The sequence below is a fragment of the Pangasianodon hypophthalmus genome, chromosome 3 (assembly GCF_027358585.1).
Source record: "Pangasianodon hypophthalmus isolate fPanHyp1 chromosome 3, fPanHyp1.pri, whole genome shotgun sequence".
Lineage (NCBI taxonomy): Eukaryota > Metazoa > Chordata > Actinopteri > Siluriformes > Pangasiidae > Pangasianodon > Pangasianodon hypophthalmus.
In genome coordinates, this window is record NC_069712.1 from 5,944,152 (window position 1) to 5,961,373 (window position 17,222).

General features: G+C 38.6%; 1 protein-coding gene across 1 annotated transcript in view; it reads left to right on the forward strand.

Moving 5' to 3' along the window:
* Positions 1-2,074: 2,074 nt before the first annotated feature.
* Positions 2,075-17,222, forward strand: part of frem3 (Fras1 related extracellular matrix 3) — a 37,369-nt gene continuing 22,221 nt past the window's right edge. Inside the window, exons 1-2 of the mRNA XM_026937136.3 lie at positions 2,075-7,313; positions 7,479-7,568. Of these exons, the coding sequence (XP_026792937.3) occupies positions 2,285-7,313; positions 7,479-7,568 (5,119 nt within the window). The 5' untranslated portion in view covers positions 2,075-2,284. The remainder of the gene's footprint in view (positions 7,314-7,478; positions 7,569-17,222) is intronic.

Sequence of the window (17,222 nt, forward strand, 5' to 3'; positions counted from 1 at the left end):
GTTTATTTTTTCCCTTTAATTTGTCTCTAGTTTATGTCTATATTCCCCTGTACCTTGGTCCTCTTGTCCACCTGTGCCATCAGCTGCCACCAGTTGGGTGTATTTGAGAGTGCTGCAAGACTGACATGTCCCTACTTCATGACCTCTCATGACACAGACATAAGAAAAAAATCTGCATAGCTTTCTTAACTCCTAGCACCCTTGTTGACTAATCAGCAAATTGTCGAGTTTCTAATAAAGGAAGAGAAAGGAAACAGACCTTTGTCAGGACTTATGTACTACTGATCTGATGATAATGAAAATATGATAAATGGTAAATTGTTCTAACTCAGCATGTCCTAGCACATTGGATTCCATTCAAAAGAAGACACTATCATTGTTTCAGGATAAGCTCATGTTTAGTGAAAAAAAGAGATATAATCTATAGTAATGGTTTAGTTACACGCCCTATGCCATTTAGAAGGACTATGCTGATGAAAGACCTAGGTCTCTTAAGTCTGGCAATAGGCTGAATAATCATATACACAAACTGATTAAAATGGTTTATATAATAAATCAGAATACTACATTTATTACTAAGATAGCACTAATGTGGATGTGATTATTAAGCATACATAACAAGTAACAGCCAGTAATCAGCAGGGTATGATGTGCTAGGAAAATAATCAACATTCAGGTGGTGGAATGCTTTTTCTCTCTCTTGAAGTTAATGTGACAAACAAATGCAGCTTGTAATGTTACTGATAAATCACAAAGCAAAAACCCTCCACCCTGAAGACCTGTCTATGTTGAAAACATTACTGCTCTACTTCGGACTATTATAAAGCACTGACACTGGAGACTTTTGTAAATGTTACTTAAACATCTCCTCACAGAAAACTTCATCATATCACCATTTAGTCATGTTTAATCTGTTTTCCAGTACTGTGCAAAGGTCTTAGGCACCCTATTTTTTAGTCCAAACTTTGTTATAGATTTTTATTTTATGACTTCTACATTACTGATTCAGTACAAAAACATTTTAGATTTCCAAACATTAGTTTTCCAGCACAAAATTAAATGTTCCAGAAAGATCTTGCAATATATACAAAATATTACATAAGAAACCACTGTTCAGACAAAAAAAAAACATATTGAAGGCTGCTGGATTTTGCTGGAAAAATAAGAAGCAAGTGTGACAGTCAAAGTTTCCAGAAGAACTGTGGCTGGGTCTGCAAGATGATCAGTAAAACTTCCAGCTAATTTCCTTATAAAACTGCACAAATTGTACCTGAGACTACTTTTTTTTTTTTAAAGCGAAGGATCGTCACACCAAATATCAACTTTGTTTCATTTATTACTGTTTACTGCTCTTTTTTTTCTATTTTTTTTAATGTAGAAACATTGAGTTTCATTATTTTTAAGGCATCTTTGCTCCACAGCATTTCTTTGCATGTGTCTAAGACTTTTGCACAGTACTGTACGTGTAGTAGGTTATTACTGTAAAAGAAATAACATATTAGAATTAATGTATTAATATAAACCTTGCAGCTGGAACTATTCTGAGGCCAGCTTTTAATCAACACCTTCTAACCAATTAGATTTGTGCATTCAACAGTGCTGTGGTATAAACTAAAAATGTATTACATTAACATTAGAGAATGTAACAACAATGATTATTAATAAGATGAGTAATTTGGTTTTGGATTATTATTAGATATTCATCTTTTCTATTGAGAACCTCTAGTTGTTAGTTTAGTGGGCAAACAGCAAGTAGATCTGGTGATATTACAGAATGTTCTGCACAATGTGTTGCTATGATTCCAACTTACACTGTTTTTCCCCTTTATTATAAATAAAAAGCACTATAACATGAGTGTACTTTTGTATGTGCATCACAAACTGTTTTTAATAGTTGCTGCTTCAAAGTTCACGAAAGTCCTTTAAATCTCTGTCTCTAGAGAAGGGCAGTGAGTGGGTGGGGGTGAATGCCATACTGAGGGGGGCTGCCTTAACTTAGTCATGGGAGAGGTTGCTCTGAGGGTGGAGTCTTGTGCTGTCACTGTGTTTCTGCTTAAGTATTACCTGCATTGCTTCAGCAGGAGGAGTTCACTTGTGCTGTGTTAATGAATGAGTAAGTGCAGAGGGAGAGGGAGACAGAGAGAAGAGGGACACCACTGGGAGAGCACAGGTCAAGTTTGACGTGATTCAACAGAGGACAATTTTTGAAGTCTTCTTGCTGGAGATTGAAATAGGTCTATTTTGGCAAATAACTTTCAAGACTGCAGTGCAACTAGCTCTGAACATGGCTGGTTGTCTGCAAAGGACAAGACTTTGTGGAGCCCAGACACTTCTGAAGTGCCTCCTTGTATTATTTTCATTAGGTCTTTGCTTCTGCAAAGTGCACGCAGATCCTTTTGATTCGGCTTTCCATTACAGGCACAGATCTGGACCTAATGCTGAAAACATCTTGGTGGCCAACAATGGGATTAGAGTTCCTTTTGGACGCTCCGTTTATTTGGATCCTATCAATGACCTTGTCACTGAAGTGAAACCAGGAGATCGTTGCCACATCACAGTACTAGACAATGACCCACTGTCACAGAGACCTGGAATGCTGACTCCCAAGAAATTCCCATGTCAATTTGGAGCTAAGGAAGTGAAATACACTCATTTTGGCTCACGGAGTCCAAGCAAAGACCAGGTGAAGCTACAGCTAAGGTATGACTCTCATACAGACACTGTCGTCATCCCTTTCATGGTAGAAGTAGAGGTTGTCTTCCAGCAACTGGAGATCTTAACCCGTAACATGCCTCTTGTTGTGGAAAAGCTTAATGGTCAAAGCAATCCCATTGATAAAAAGGGCCTGGAGTTTGCTTTTGAGGATGGTGTCACAAAGTGCAAGGTGGCCACACTGGTTGGAACAGGTGGACTTCCCAGGTATGGCACTCTCTCAGACAACTCCATTAATGGACAGATGATTGACTGTGATGAGTTTGTCAAAAAAGGTATAAGATACCAGCATACTGCCACCACTAAATCTCCCAACAGAGATTACATACCAATGTTAGTGGAAGTACAAGATAATGATGGTAATACTATTCAACAAGAGCACTTCCAGATTATGGTCCGAATAAAAGAAGGTGTTGAAAACACACCTCCAAAAGCCAGCTTTATAGCTATGATGATGATGGAGGTAGATCAGTTTGTAATGACTGGCATAACATCTGATATGCTGGCAGCTGAGGATGTGGAATCAGTTCCTGATGATTTAATCTTTAACATAACAACTCCCCTGGGTCATCACCAAGGATATATTATCAGCACAGATAACCACAATTTGCCAATCACTTCTTTTTATCAAAGAGATATAAAAGATCTGAAAATTGCCTATAAGCCACCCTCTGAAGATTCAGATGTAGAGAGGATTTTTCAGATTGAATTTGAGATAGTTGATACTGATGGGGCTGTGTCTGATACCTTTGCATTTATGATTGTTGTGAAACCAATGAACACTTTAGCCCCAGTGGCAACCAAGAACACCGGCCAATTGCTGTTTGAGGGTCAGTCAAGGCCTCTTTCTAGTTCTCAGAATCTTGAGATCAGTGATGAGGATAACCTTGAAGATGTGAAGATTACTGTAATTGATGGCTTGAAACATGGTGAGCTGACAGTGTTAGGATCTCGTAGAAAATTCTTTACACCAGCTGATCTAGATTCTGGCATTGTGATATACCAACATGATGGAAGTGACACTTACAGTGACAACATCATATTTAGAATGACAGATGGAAAAAATGAAGTGGAGTTTCTGTTTCCCATTACAATTGCCCCTACTGATGATGAGCCTCCCATCATTAATGCTAACACTGGCATTGTGCTGTTCAAGAATGAAATGATGCAAATTTCACCATTTATTTTGAGTGCTACTGACATAGACTCAGAGGATTCAACTATTAAATTTATACTAGAGGAGCCTTATTCAGCCATTGGTGAACTGCTTCTTAGACAAGTGGAGCCCCCTGCAGATGCTTCTGCTTGGAAGTTTAGTGAGACAGATGAAATGTTTGAACAGGTGGTGACAGAATGGTCCCAGCAGGATATTCTTGATGGGAAACTGTTTTACCGCCACAAAGGTCCACATAGCACCACCACTGTCACTGACCAGTTTGTCTTCAGAGTTCAGGATGATAATGACCCCCCAAACCAATCAGGGGAAAATATGTTCACCATTAAAATCCATCCAGTAGATGATATACCACCATCACTTTACCCAGACACTACTCTGCACATGACAGTTAAAGAATATGAGTTGACAGTTTTTAGAAAGAAGTTTCTACGCTATACAGACCTGGACTGTGATGACCGGGATCTCAAGTATACCATCATTAAGCCCCCAATAGATACAGATGAAAACAATCCAGTCCCTCTTGGAGCCATTGTACTTACTGACAGTTCTGACACCATCATTACTGAGTTTACTCAAGCCCAGGTAAATCACCATAAAGTAGCATACAAACCCCCCGATCAGGAACTGGGTATCACTCCCAAAGTGGTTCAGTTCACCTTTGCTGTTGAAGACACTGCTGGTAACTCAGTCGATGGCTTGTTCACAATATTTTTGCAGCCAGTTGACAATAAGCCTCCTGTAATCACCAATACTGGTTTTACTGTGCTCGAGAGAAGTACCTACATAATAACCAAGAATGAACTGAATGCATCTGATCAGGACACAGAGGATGAGAATATTATCTTTAAAGTGATCCAAATTCCCAGATATGGGCAGCTACAGTATTTAGGAATTGATATGTCTAATGGAGAGACATTCATTTTAGAAGATATTGAAAGTGGTCGTCTGGCCTATATCCATGGTGGGGAAGAATCTCTCAGTGATGTTATCAAAATTGATGTCAGTGATGGCTTTCATGAAATGCCCATAGTTATTAAAATTAATATCAAGCCAGTTGATGATGAAAGCCCAACTATTATGCTACCAGCAGGTCTTTTAGGTGCTTCAATTGATGTTCTTGAGAATGGAGCTACAGAGATCACCAGCAATGTCATCCAGGGCCAGGATGAGGACACAGATGATTTAATGCTGACTTTTATAGTGGAGGAGCCTCCAAGACTAGGAGAGATCATGGTGAATGGTGCCCCTGCTGAACGATTTACTCAGCAAGACATTATCAATGGTGTGGTTGTCTACGTCCACACAAGTGGCGAGATTGGACCCATTAAGGAGCATGACTCTTTCAACCTCACCATCTCGGACTTGTCAGATGAGTGGGTGGTAGGTGGTAACAAGGTTCAAGGAGTTCGTGTACATGTCACAATCCTTCCTGTTGACAGTATTGCCCCTCTTGTTAGTGTTGGGGCCCAGTTTGTGGTAGTGGAGGGAGAAAAGAATGTTATTACACTAGACCACATTGGAGCTGAAGATGTTGACACGGATAATGATGATATCCTCTGCACTATTATAGTCCAGCCAACATCTGGCTACGTGGAGAATATTTCTCCAGCCCCTGGGTCAGAAAAGTCAAGGGCAGGCACTGCCATCACTGCCTTTAGTATCAAAGATGTTAGTCTCAGCCATATCTACTATGTACAGAGTATTCATAAAGGTGTAGAGCCAGTGGAAGACAGGTTTACTTTCCACTGCTCTGATGGTATTAACTTTTCAGAGAGGCACTTTTTTCCTATTGTCATCATCCCTGCCAATGATGAGAAGCCAGAAATATTTATCCGTGAGTTTGTAGTCATGGAAGGCATGAGCTTAGTCATAGACACTCCAATTTTGAATGCTGCAGATGCTGATATTCCAGGTGATGAATTAGAGTTTGAGATCATCAAGAATCCCAAACATGGCAACATTGTCCAGCAATTGAGCACTGGGAGTACCCCTGTAGTGACTTTCTCTTTGGAACAGATCAAAGAGGCATCTAATATTGTTTATGAACATGATGACTCTGAAACCAAAGAGGATAGTTTCGAAATTAGACTCACTGATGGGAAACACACTGTTGAAGAGAAGGTTCTGATCATGGTTATTCCTGTTGATGATGAGACCCCAAGAATGACTATTAATGATGGATTGGAGGTTGAAATTGGAGAAACTAAAGTGATTAGCAACAGAGTCCTCAAAGCCACAGATCTGGACTCTGAAGACAAAGAGCTTACTTATATTGTGCGATATGGTCCTGGCCAAGGCTACCTTCAGAGAATTACTAAGCATGGAGATGTTATTGGCAACATCAGCATTGGAATGAATTTCACACAAGATGAAATTGATAAACAGCTCATTCAGTATGTCCACACTGGTCAAGAAGGCATTCGTGATCTTCTAAAGTTTGATGTCACTGATGGTATCAACCCTCTTATTGACCGCTACTTTTATATCAGTATTGGCAGTATTGATATGGTCTTCCCTGATGTCATCAACAAAGGTGTGACCCTCAAAGAAGGAGGCAAAGTAACCCTCACCACGGACCTTCTCAGCACAACAGACATTAATAGTCCTGATGAATACCTTAGTTTTACCATCACACGTGCTCCTAGCAGGGGTCACCTAGAGAGCACTGACCATCCTGGTGTACCCATATCCACCTTCACCCAATTGCAACTGGCTGGTAACAAAATCTACTACATACACACCTCTGATGATGAAGTGAAGATGGATAGCTTTGAGTTTGAGGTTACTGATGGTTACAATCCAGTATTCCGCACTTTCCGGGTGTCCATCACTGACGTGGACAACAAGAAGCCAGTCCTGACTATTAACAAACTGGTGGTGGAAGAGGGTGAAACAAAACTCATCACACCTTTTGAGTTGACTGTGGAAGACCGTGACACTCCAGACCATCAACTGCGTTTTGTGGTTACTCAGGTGCCAGTGCATGGTCAACTACTGTACAATAGGACTCAGGTTATTACAACTTTCACCAAGCAAGACCTAAATGAGAACCTAATTAGTTATAAGCATGACGGCACTGAAACCAATGAGGACAGCTTCTCCTTCACTGTTACGGATGGAACCCACACAGACTTTTATGTTTTCCCGGATACAGTCTTTGAGACACGTAAGCCTCAGATGATGACCATACAGATTAACACAGTGGACAATGGCATGCCTCAAATTGCTGTCAACAAAGCTGCATCAACGCTCAGGGTTCTTCATACTGGGCATCTGGGATTTTTAATTACTAGCAAAACTCTGAAGGCTGAGGACAGAGATAGCCCAAACAAACTTTTGAAGTACTCTGTGTCTGAGGCCCCTCTGCATGGCTTCATCATGAATACTGCTCTGGGCAATGACAGCATCAAGACCTTCTCACAAGGTACACTGTTATGTCATACACATAGCATACTACTTTGTTGTTAGTTTTATTTTATGAAAGAAACCAAATTATCCCATGTCTACAAAAATTATGAAAAGCTGAATGTGAACTAGCTTGGTGCCAACATATTTATTCAATTTGCAAAAAAATATTTCTCTTTAATAGCTGATATTGATGACATGAAGATCTGCTATGTACTACTTGATGCATCCAATGCCACAAGTGATATTTTCTACTTTACAGTCGAAGACAACGGTAAGAACATTTTGTCTTTCCATCTAATAGCTAAGTTCTCAGCTTCTGCATACTCTGAAGTTTAAGATTTTATATTTAATCATACACATGTAGTCACACATGTAACTTTTAATGTTAGGCTTTATATGAATTCCATACATTTTAAAATCTTTCTCCTGAAGGGTATTCTGCCTATGGTGATTGCTTTGAAATGCATGATGTTTGTATTATTCCTGGTCTATTCTGTACATTTCATTATTATTAGCTTAGCTTGTGTGTTTAAAAAATTGGCGTAGGTAATATATATATATTTTTAAGAAACAAAATATCACAGGTATGGGGCTTGGCTATTTTAACTTTGGCTGTAGATGGTGCATGAGCTCTGAGGTTTTGAAATACAATCCACACTGCAACGTTTGGGCTATATTTATGTTGCATTGAACATCATTAGAAGAATAAGGTCATGGATCTTGGTGTTCAGATTTATTTTATATTCATTTCAACTTTCTACCAACAGATTTTAAATATGAGTTTGCTTTATAGTAGTTTCTCATCAATTCAGTTAAAAGAAAATTAAATGAAGTCTAATTCTGTTGTCTTTTAATATAAAGATGAATGGAGAGTAAATTCTGGTAAAGCGTATCATTATTAGGTTAAAGTACAGAATATATCAAAATGATACAACCAAAATAAGTTATTACTGTTCTTTACATAGAAGCAAGAGTACAATGGTGAGCTTATCAAAATGGTCTAGAAGACCACAGAATACATCTGATGTGATAAAAATGGAAGATTTACTGTTTGATAAAAGGAATTGCAGATTTCTGGACTACATGTGAAAGATGATAGCAAAACCTTGCAGACAGCACTTCTTGCAACGGGATAAAGACCTGAAAGCTCCGTTTAAAGCAATTATGCTTTTTTGGTAACAAAATATGGAATGTTTTCGACTGGCCGTCAATCTTTGACCTCAATCATACTTCATGTATTTCATGTTCAGTGTAAAGGCAAAGGCTGTTCAAATAAACAGGAACTGAAAATGCCTGGATTATAGGCCTGGTAGAACATCACCATGTATGCAGTCATAAACTATTAAGAACTGAATAACCAAGTGCAAAAGACAATTTTATTCAAGATGCAATTACTTATGGTTCTGAGTAGGTCCAAGATATTCTCAGGACAGGCAGTCCTCTAAACAGACCAAATGTTCATGTTGTTTAGATGTTTGGCTTTGACTGTTTATTTAGGAAAGGAATGAAGTGTTCTGTGTTGAAACAGAAGACAAAGAGACCTTATAGTACTTTGACCTCTGTTTGTCATGACCCTGTTTTGAGATTCCAGTCAGCGCATCAATACCAGCTGTAAAAGAAAGCATACCTGTGTTTGGTTAGGTTTACTCTGATAGTCTAAAGTCTGTGTGGTCACTCTCTCTGGACATAAGGGTCTTATACTGTCAGTTCCCCAACCCCCAACTCCCTACTATATGCATACCTGAAAGAAGGAAAAGAAAAGGGAAATCATTATCTGATTAGACAGAGGAGACATGTCTGGACAGGACTCCAGAGTTTTTGTGGTCAACAAATGACAGCTCATGGTCAAGTAATGTAGCAGCAATGACTGAGAATGCACCATACAAATGAAAGAAAAGATAAACAAAAAATAATTTGGAGTGGATATGTAAGTGTATTTTCAGAAACAATTATAGATTGATAGTGAAAATGTATGTGAAGTGAAATACACTTCTTAATTTGCCTTATTTCCCAGTTAGAAAGATTATTGATGGAGGTCTTCTGCTTGAAACTCAACCCATCTTTTATCCAGAAGGGAATTCTCTGGTGACTAGAATGGACCCCAGGCTTGGCATTTAGTCTCTTTGGCAATCCATCAGCTGGAAAGAACCTCCATTTGGAGCCAGCATTGTTGAAAAGCGAGAGCTGTCTAATGGTCAGAGACTCAGGGAGGCTGCTTAAGGCATGACATTATTCAGTGATTGAAAAGAAATAGCACAGGACACTTTTTTTTAAAGGGTTTTACATTAAAATCAAACTGTGATGAAAAATATGGGTCATCTAGACTTAGATTGCATCTGATATTAAAGAATTCAAGGGGTCAAGATGTAATTTTACACAATACACAAAGTAAAGCCTGGATGAACCAATCTATTGATATGAGGCAGCTGTTAGTTTATTGGTATTAGTTTTTCCTTTATGTGATTGTGGTTTCATGTTCGAACCTGCCCAAGTGGTCCAACCATATAATCCTCCCATCATAAACACAAACAATTCAAGTGAAGTACTTCCTGTGGGATAGCTTCCTTCCCTCTGCCTTGTGTAATTGCACTTATTTGCCTATATTTCGTATTTTGTTGGAGTCAGGTCTTATTTTATTTTATCTTTATTAACTAATTAAACCTATCTGTTGCACATTAATTGTGATTTTTCTATGCATACAAAAGTTAAGCTTACTATTCCACAAGGCCTTAGGCCCACTGCTTTTTTCCCTATTATTGCTATTTCCCTATTATTATCTGAGTACAATTCAATTATACACAAATATGGTATTTATTTTCACTATTATAAGTGTGTGTTTGAGGAAGTATGTGTCTGACTGTGATAATCCTAGATAAGAAATAGAACCCTGCTGTGTTGCCAGAAGTAGAGAAACTCCAGATCAGAGTGTATTATTATTATTATTATTATTATTATTATTATTATTATTATTATTATTATTGAGCTATTTTAGCAAAAGGAACAGAGTGAAACTGACAGATAGGGCGTACGGGCGGAGGTCACATTTTCTTGACATGAACTGAAGATTTAAGTTTGGGAACCTCTACTCTAGCCAATGGCAAGCTGCCGAGCATGTCCATACATGGACATTTAGTCCTGTGCACTTCGGTTTTAGCTGAGATGAATGGATCCCTGAATACTAGTACCAAATTTAAATCACTTTTTTATTGTGAAAAGAAAAACGTGTACTGTGTAGAATATTCTGCCCAAATACCCAGTCTCTCTTTTGCCATATAAGACCAAATCTTAAATATCCTCTTCAGGTGAGAGTTGACACCAAAATAGGTCATTTGATCACTTATTATAAGCAGGCTCTCATTTCTTTTCTAAGACTCATGTTTCTTACAGCCACTTAACCTGGTCTGAGAGAGGAAGATGCAGTGGACAAGTGTGTGTGTGTGTGTGTGTATGTGTGGGTAAGGGAGAGTTAATCTGCTTCCCGATCTCTTTCAAAGCCTTCTCTGCACCAATCCTGTAACCCAAATCCAGTTCTAGATCTGCTGATAACCCCAGGGTTTCCCTTTGATTCAGGTTAAGGGCAAAGTTTGGAGGAGCACTTGGGTGAGTGTTGTTGTTATGTTATAGTTTGAATGAAAGTCACTAGTTAGCAACAGTTAACAAAGTCCCAGTGAGATGGTGTTGCCATGTATGTTAAAGCTTTGGTCTGTTTGAGCAGATTGTACAGATGAGGAGGTGAGAGAGATGGACAGACTAAAGACTAAAGTGCTTCTGCATCACTCTCTTTAGTTAGAAATGAATTCATATTGACACAACTACCACCTGGTAGTCAAAGAATGTTGTGGGTAATGTAGGAAACCATTAACCAAAGTGAAAATACACCAGCTTGTTGATGAAAGACATTTAAACCAAAAAAGTAATAAAAATAAAATCAATCTTTTTGCACAATTAAAGATCACATACTGATTATAAATATTCATATGCAAGTTGTTCAGGGTGAATTTTTCCTTTAAGCAATTAATTCAGTATAAAAAGGAAATAATGCTGTTGGCTTCCTGAAGTGTGAAATGGGCTAGTCAGACAGAGTAGCTTCTTCTCCTGCCCCATGATATGACCTGTCACTCATGTCAACAGCTGCTAAAGGATTTAAATGTTCTCTCTTTCCCGTGACTGTTGAACTTCCTCTTCAGTCCTCCTTCTTCATGCATCAGCATACAGATTTATGGAGGGTTTTTTGAGTGTCCTTGAGGACATGATGCATGGCTTTGGAGTTATTTATACCCCCTTCTCTCTCTGTCATGAGGCATGCGCTTTTATGCGTCTCTCTCGCTCTGTTCTGTCATGCTCTCACATTCTCCATAGATACTGCATTTTCTATCCTTCAGGCTCCCGTTTTATCTCTTACCATCTCACTTTCTCTTATGTTATGCACACGCTTGTGATTCTCTGTAAGGATGCTGATATCACTCTTTTAGGTCATTTCTGTCCAAGCCTGGGGCGTGAGGTATCATCTTCAATACCGATGCCTCAGCTCACTGGTGTCAATGTTAGGCGAGGGTGACTTGTCATCCCATCATTCATCATGCGAAGGTTTGGGGATCACACCTCGGGGATTTAGCTTTAGTAGTTCATGATAGTTTAGAGAAAGTAGGGACTGTTAATACAGAATATCTAGAATGATACGAGTAAGTTATTGTAAGATACTTGTACTATCACATCTTTAGGTGAGACATTATTCCATCTAGAGTCATGGCTAGATACATGGATAACCAAACTGTAGTCGGTTGGGTCGGGGGTAATCTTGCCCTGCATATATTGGCTTGAATTGGCTATGCGTTGAATACCTAACATGGCCCTGTGATGAGTATAAATGGAAAGAGAAAGCTAGGATAATTATAATTGCCCTCCTTCTCATTCTGACTAGATATACATAGCACCATACTTACACACACACACACTCTTGCCTACACTTGCATCATGCTGCATGAGGCGAATGTTGACCTCCTAAATGTAGTATATCTCATACTTCTGGCCACCGAGTAGACTGCAAAATGTCGGTTAAACAGTCAGTAATATGACTTAGTGAAGGACCTGTAGATCTCTCTTTGAGCAAGGGGCATCGCTAGGAAAATAAAGTAACTACAAGCACTTTCTCTACCATGTAGCAAATGACATATGTGTATGAAGTGACCTCAAGTGAAAGGCGCTATATAAATTGAACACATTATATTATTATATCATTATTATATTACTATTATATAATGCCTTTCTAACACCCATATATATATATATATATATATATATATATATATATATATATATATATATATATATATATATATATATATTAATGACAACTCAATCTTGACAATCATGCCCTCAGTTTTAGGTGTCCAACAGGAAGCCATCTTAAGAATCTTGGCAAATCTCTTTTAGAGGACAGTTAATATGGCAATGCTAAATTAGCATGGCTCAGGAGATGTTAGCGTCACAGCAAAATGCACGTGGCCAAGTATCCTCCAAAGCATTCACAGATAGCTGTACCTTGAGCACATCTAAAAAAAAATGTCAGTGTGGATCAGAAAGACTGCTATATGCATCAGCTATTAATACAGTAATTAAAAAATACAATTTTATATATCCCACCTATAAAACAGTTCATATCCACGTGGATTATCGCAGAAATCTGACCTGCCGTAGTTAACACCCAATCTAAATATTAATTTTAAAATCCGCATGGTGGTTATAAAAAGATTTTAGCTAGTTTGACTTCTGCTCCTTGTTTTAAAGGCCATTGTGTGCCTTAGAGAATGTGCCCATTACTGAGCCATGCATTCTTTCTTCATGTTATTACACCCATAAATACCTCAGTAGCCCTGTAAGACTCCTGGAGGCATTCATTGGGACTCCCAGTGTTCTGGTGAGTTACTGACACCCTCTTTGAGAAGGTGACTTTATGGCTCTGTTCACCCACTAAAGCCATCATATTTTATATACAGACTACATCGGAGTGACATTTTATTACGATTTCAAACTCATTATTCATGAGAAAGACAAAACACTAAAGCAGAAATGCTAAACATCCATTGGGATGCTGTTCAATCCCATTTTAATTCTCCTGTTTGAGAAGCAGCGAGCACCCCATGGCAGTGGGTTTTGGCCCACCCAGACAGTGCCTGCTGTCTTCCTTGGTTTTTTTCATTCTGTGCTGAAATAAAGGCTGACAAAAGGCAAGAGCAAGGGAGGGCAAAGGAGAGTACAGCTGTCAGTCTCTGCGGCTTGGAATCTGAAAGCCAATGGGAGTCTGTGTGAGAAAAAAGGAAGAAAATGTGAGCATTGCCAAATGGAAGTGCCTGTGTGGGTGTGAGGTGGCCAGTCGGAAGAGTGAGGGGACCACCACTGGTCCTAGCCTAAAAATGACTGTCAAACACCACCTGTCTGTCATATTGGGTGTAAAGCTGTTTAATAGGTAGCAAAAAGTTACTCTCAACTCTGACAGCTGAAAACACGCTGGCAACGATGCGACTGTACTGAAATTTGATGACTCATACCAACAGATTTGAAGCCAGTTAGAGACCAATATTATGAAGAGCAGACTTACAAGTACAGCTTCAGTTATGCCAGTGACAGCTAAAGTTTAATAAACAGTTAGGGTTCAACAATGCAGTATATCACAAGGTCTCATCAATGGTATAATAAGAATGAATAAAATATTACACATATACATACGCACTTAAAGACTTAAAGATAAGCAGCTGCATTTGGGCTCTGTAATGCTCTACTGGTTTCATACTGTTTTTCCTCCATATACCAAATACAATAAACATTCAAAAAAGTTTAATTCAAACCAAAATAGCACTAAACCTTTTGTTTGCTTGTTTAATCTGTACTTTGATTGAACAACGTGTCCTTAGTCTATCTACTTTTAGTTTTTCCTCCACAGGCATTTTAGGGTTAAAAATAAAGGATGATAGAGTAAATAATCTACCTCATTTCCATTTTTTACACCTGCAACAGTATTTCACATGTGCTTTCACAATCACTGCTGATGATGTGTTATGGATGTGGCAGTGTCATAGACTAAAATAATTGAGATCAAATCTAGAAAAGGTGACACTCTGACATAGCTGTCACAGACAGGCTGCATGAATCTACAGACTGGGCTAAAAAGAAATCAGCCCCAGATTTGCTTTCTTCCTACCATTCTATGACTTTTCTTACAAGCATTGTTTCCACAAAAATCCAAAATAATTCACATAAAGATATTTTTCAACAGCAAGTGATTTGCGGTGGATGGAAAAGTATGATACAATATTAGTCCTGCTTGCGCATTTATCTCAGCCACCCTTGATCTGTTATTTACCTTAAACTGAGTAAACTGAGAGTGAATATTTCTAATTCAAAGACTTCATTAACAATACCATAAAGCTGTCAGTGGACTACTATAGGTTTTTGTATACTGTCAAACTGGTGAAGTGTGTTACTGCATTTTTATCAACAGGCATGACATTTATATCCACACTGGTAATTCAATCCTGTTTCTTAACACTTCATGGATCAAGTGCTGAATGCTTAATTATAGACCAACTATTAACATCATTCAAAGAATCTACATAGCTATTTTTTTTTATCTTAAGCCTTTGACAAATTGCATAACTGAACTTTTTCCTATTAATATTCAGTATTACATCTACAATAAAAAAAAAAATGTGCAAAGAAATATAGTCACATAGAAAGATACTATTTTCCATACTCTTGAAAACAACGTGGTATTATCCAGGGCCAGAGGAATGTTGCAGGGCTAACAAGGCCGTGTGCCGGATACCAGATTGAAAAAGAGCTTTTTGTCTGAGCACTGTTCAGATGATAATCCTCTGGTACACAGTCAGTAAGCTCAATATCAACTCATTCTCACACTGGGCATGCTGCCCACATGAAAGTTTTCTTCTCTAGAACAAGCTGCTGTTTGTCCTGGACCTTTACTAAATGAACAGATTTGAAAAACCTAGAATCAGATTTTTTTCGTTTTGCGTATGCTTGATCTTATTGGACTACGAGTTACTATTCATTTTGCAATTCAACCAGTAATTAAAAAAAGTAGTAGACTAGTTGTCTTTTCCGTAAATCCAAATTGCTTCAGGATATCATTTTATTTTTTAGGTTGGTGCAGTTAAATGTTGATTAACGGCAGCAAATAATTATCAAACCAAACTTCAATTAACAGCCATAGACATGCTAAAAATTACATTTCCAGCTTCAGTGCTTTTTAGGTTGCAGCGGTAAAGATGAAAATAAACAAATCATTGCAATAAATATACAAAATAATAAATCCGTGTATCATATTATGTTGTTCCTCTTTCGGCTGCCCCCGTTAAGGGTTGCCACAACGGACCATTGGTCCGTGTATTTGATTTGGCACAGTTTTTACACCGGATGCCCATCCTGACACAAACCTCCCCAATTTTATCCAGGCTTGGGACCAGCACTGAATGTGCACTGATGCATGCAACCCCAGTGACTGGGGTGGGTTCCCTGGCCAAGAATCGAACCTGGGCTGCAGCAGTGAGAGTGGCTAGTCCTCCAAGAACCCCTGTGTATCATATTATACTAATTTAAAACCATTAGACATTTAAACATGGAACAGTTAACTAGAACTGCACACAGGACTGGAATCCTGCGGGACAACCCAAAAACGAAAATGCAGGAGTGCAATTAAAACAGTCGTGTGCACACCTCAACACTTAAGCAAAAACATTATATGAATTTTCCATTAAAATATAAGAAAATAAAAAGTCTGCCCCAGCGTGGTCTTGCACAATGTGCAGTTGTCTGTAGAATTGGCATCATCTAGTCTGAAATGCATCTATCATATTAAAGTATTTAGCCTGCTTTCTTTCTTTCTGACTAGCAGCAGCTAGTGAATATACAGTATTAGTCGACTAGTCTCGTGGTTCTCATAGTGGTGTCCAGAGGTCCAGGCTGTATATCCAAGGGGTCCCTGACTGTACTGCTTTTTATAAATGACACATTTTAGCAACTTACCCAATGATTTCAGTTAGATGATGTAAATAAGAGAGGTTAAGTAGTGCACAAAATCCATGCAAATGTTGAAGCTTAAATCTGAGTTAAACACGTGTAAGTGAGACTAAAAGTGGAGTAAATCACCCTGATGGAATGCAGAGCAGACAAAAACATATATGTTCAATGTTTCCTATATTTTTAGATGTGACTATCAGATACCTGAGCTTGCTCATGGATAAAGCTGTCATTCCAATTCTGAAACGCTTCCTGATATGGGCAGTGGGATGTGGAAGAAAGAGTAACAATGGCTATGTTCCTTTGTAATGGATATTGCAAGATATTTACCTACTACATACTGTATCATGGCAATGGCATCCTGGTTTTCATCCATGGCAAATGCTATTAGGACTTGTTTTGTCTCCAAAAGCTTTGTGGTTCTGTGTTTTGATGGACAAGTCAGGGTGTAGGCCCCATTCTATTTTTCTCTCCAACAGCCACACTTAAGTCCTCTTTCTTTAATGTCACATAGCTGAACACCCAGCTCCAAGGGGACAGGTGGACCAAATGCAGGTGGATTGTCTGCACCGCATGTAGATGTTCCATTCATTAGATGATACACACCCATAGTTTATTTGCCCAGCTGCCTTGTTTGCATGGTCTTTTCAAACTTGATGGACAGTACAGCAGATCATACTGGCACATCCTTAAAAGATCAGCTTGTAGAAGGCATTCCTTGAAATCAGAGCAGGCCTCACATTGACCTGACTGGATCATTTTACTCGCATGGTTGGTCTGAAAAGTTCAGGTAACAGTCATTCAGACAGGAAGTGTGAACAGGACCATAGTGAGTCCTTTATTCCTGATTATAAATCTGATGCTATGTAATAAGTTCCCTGGCATTCTTCCA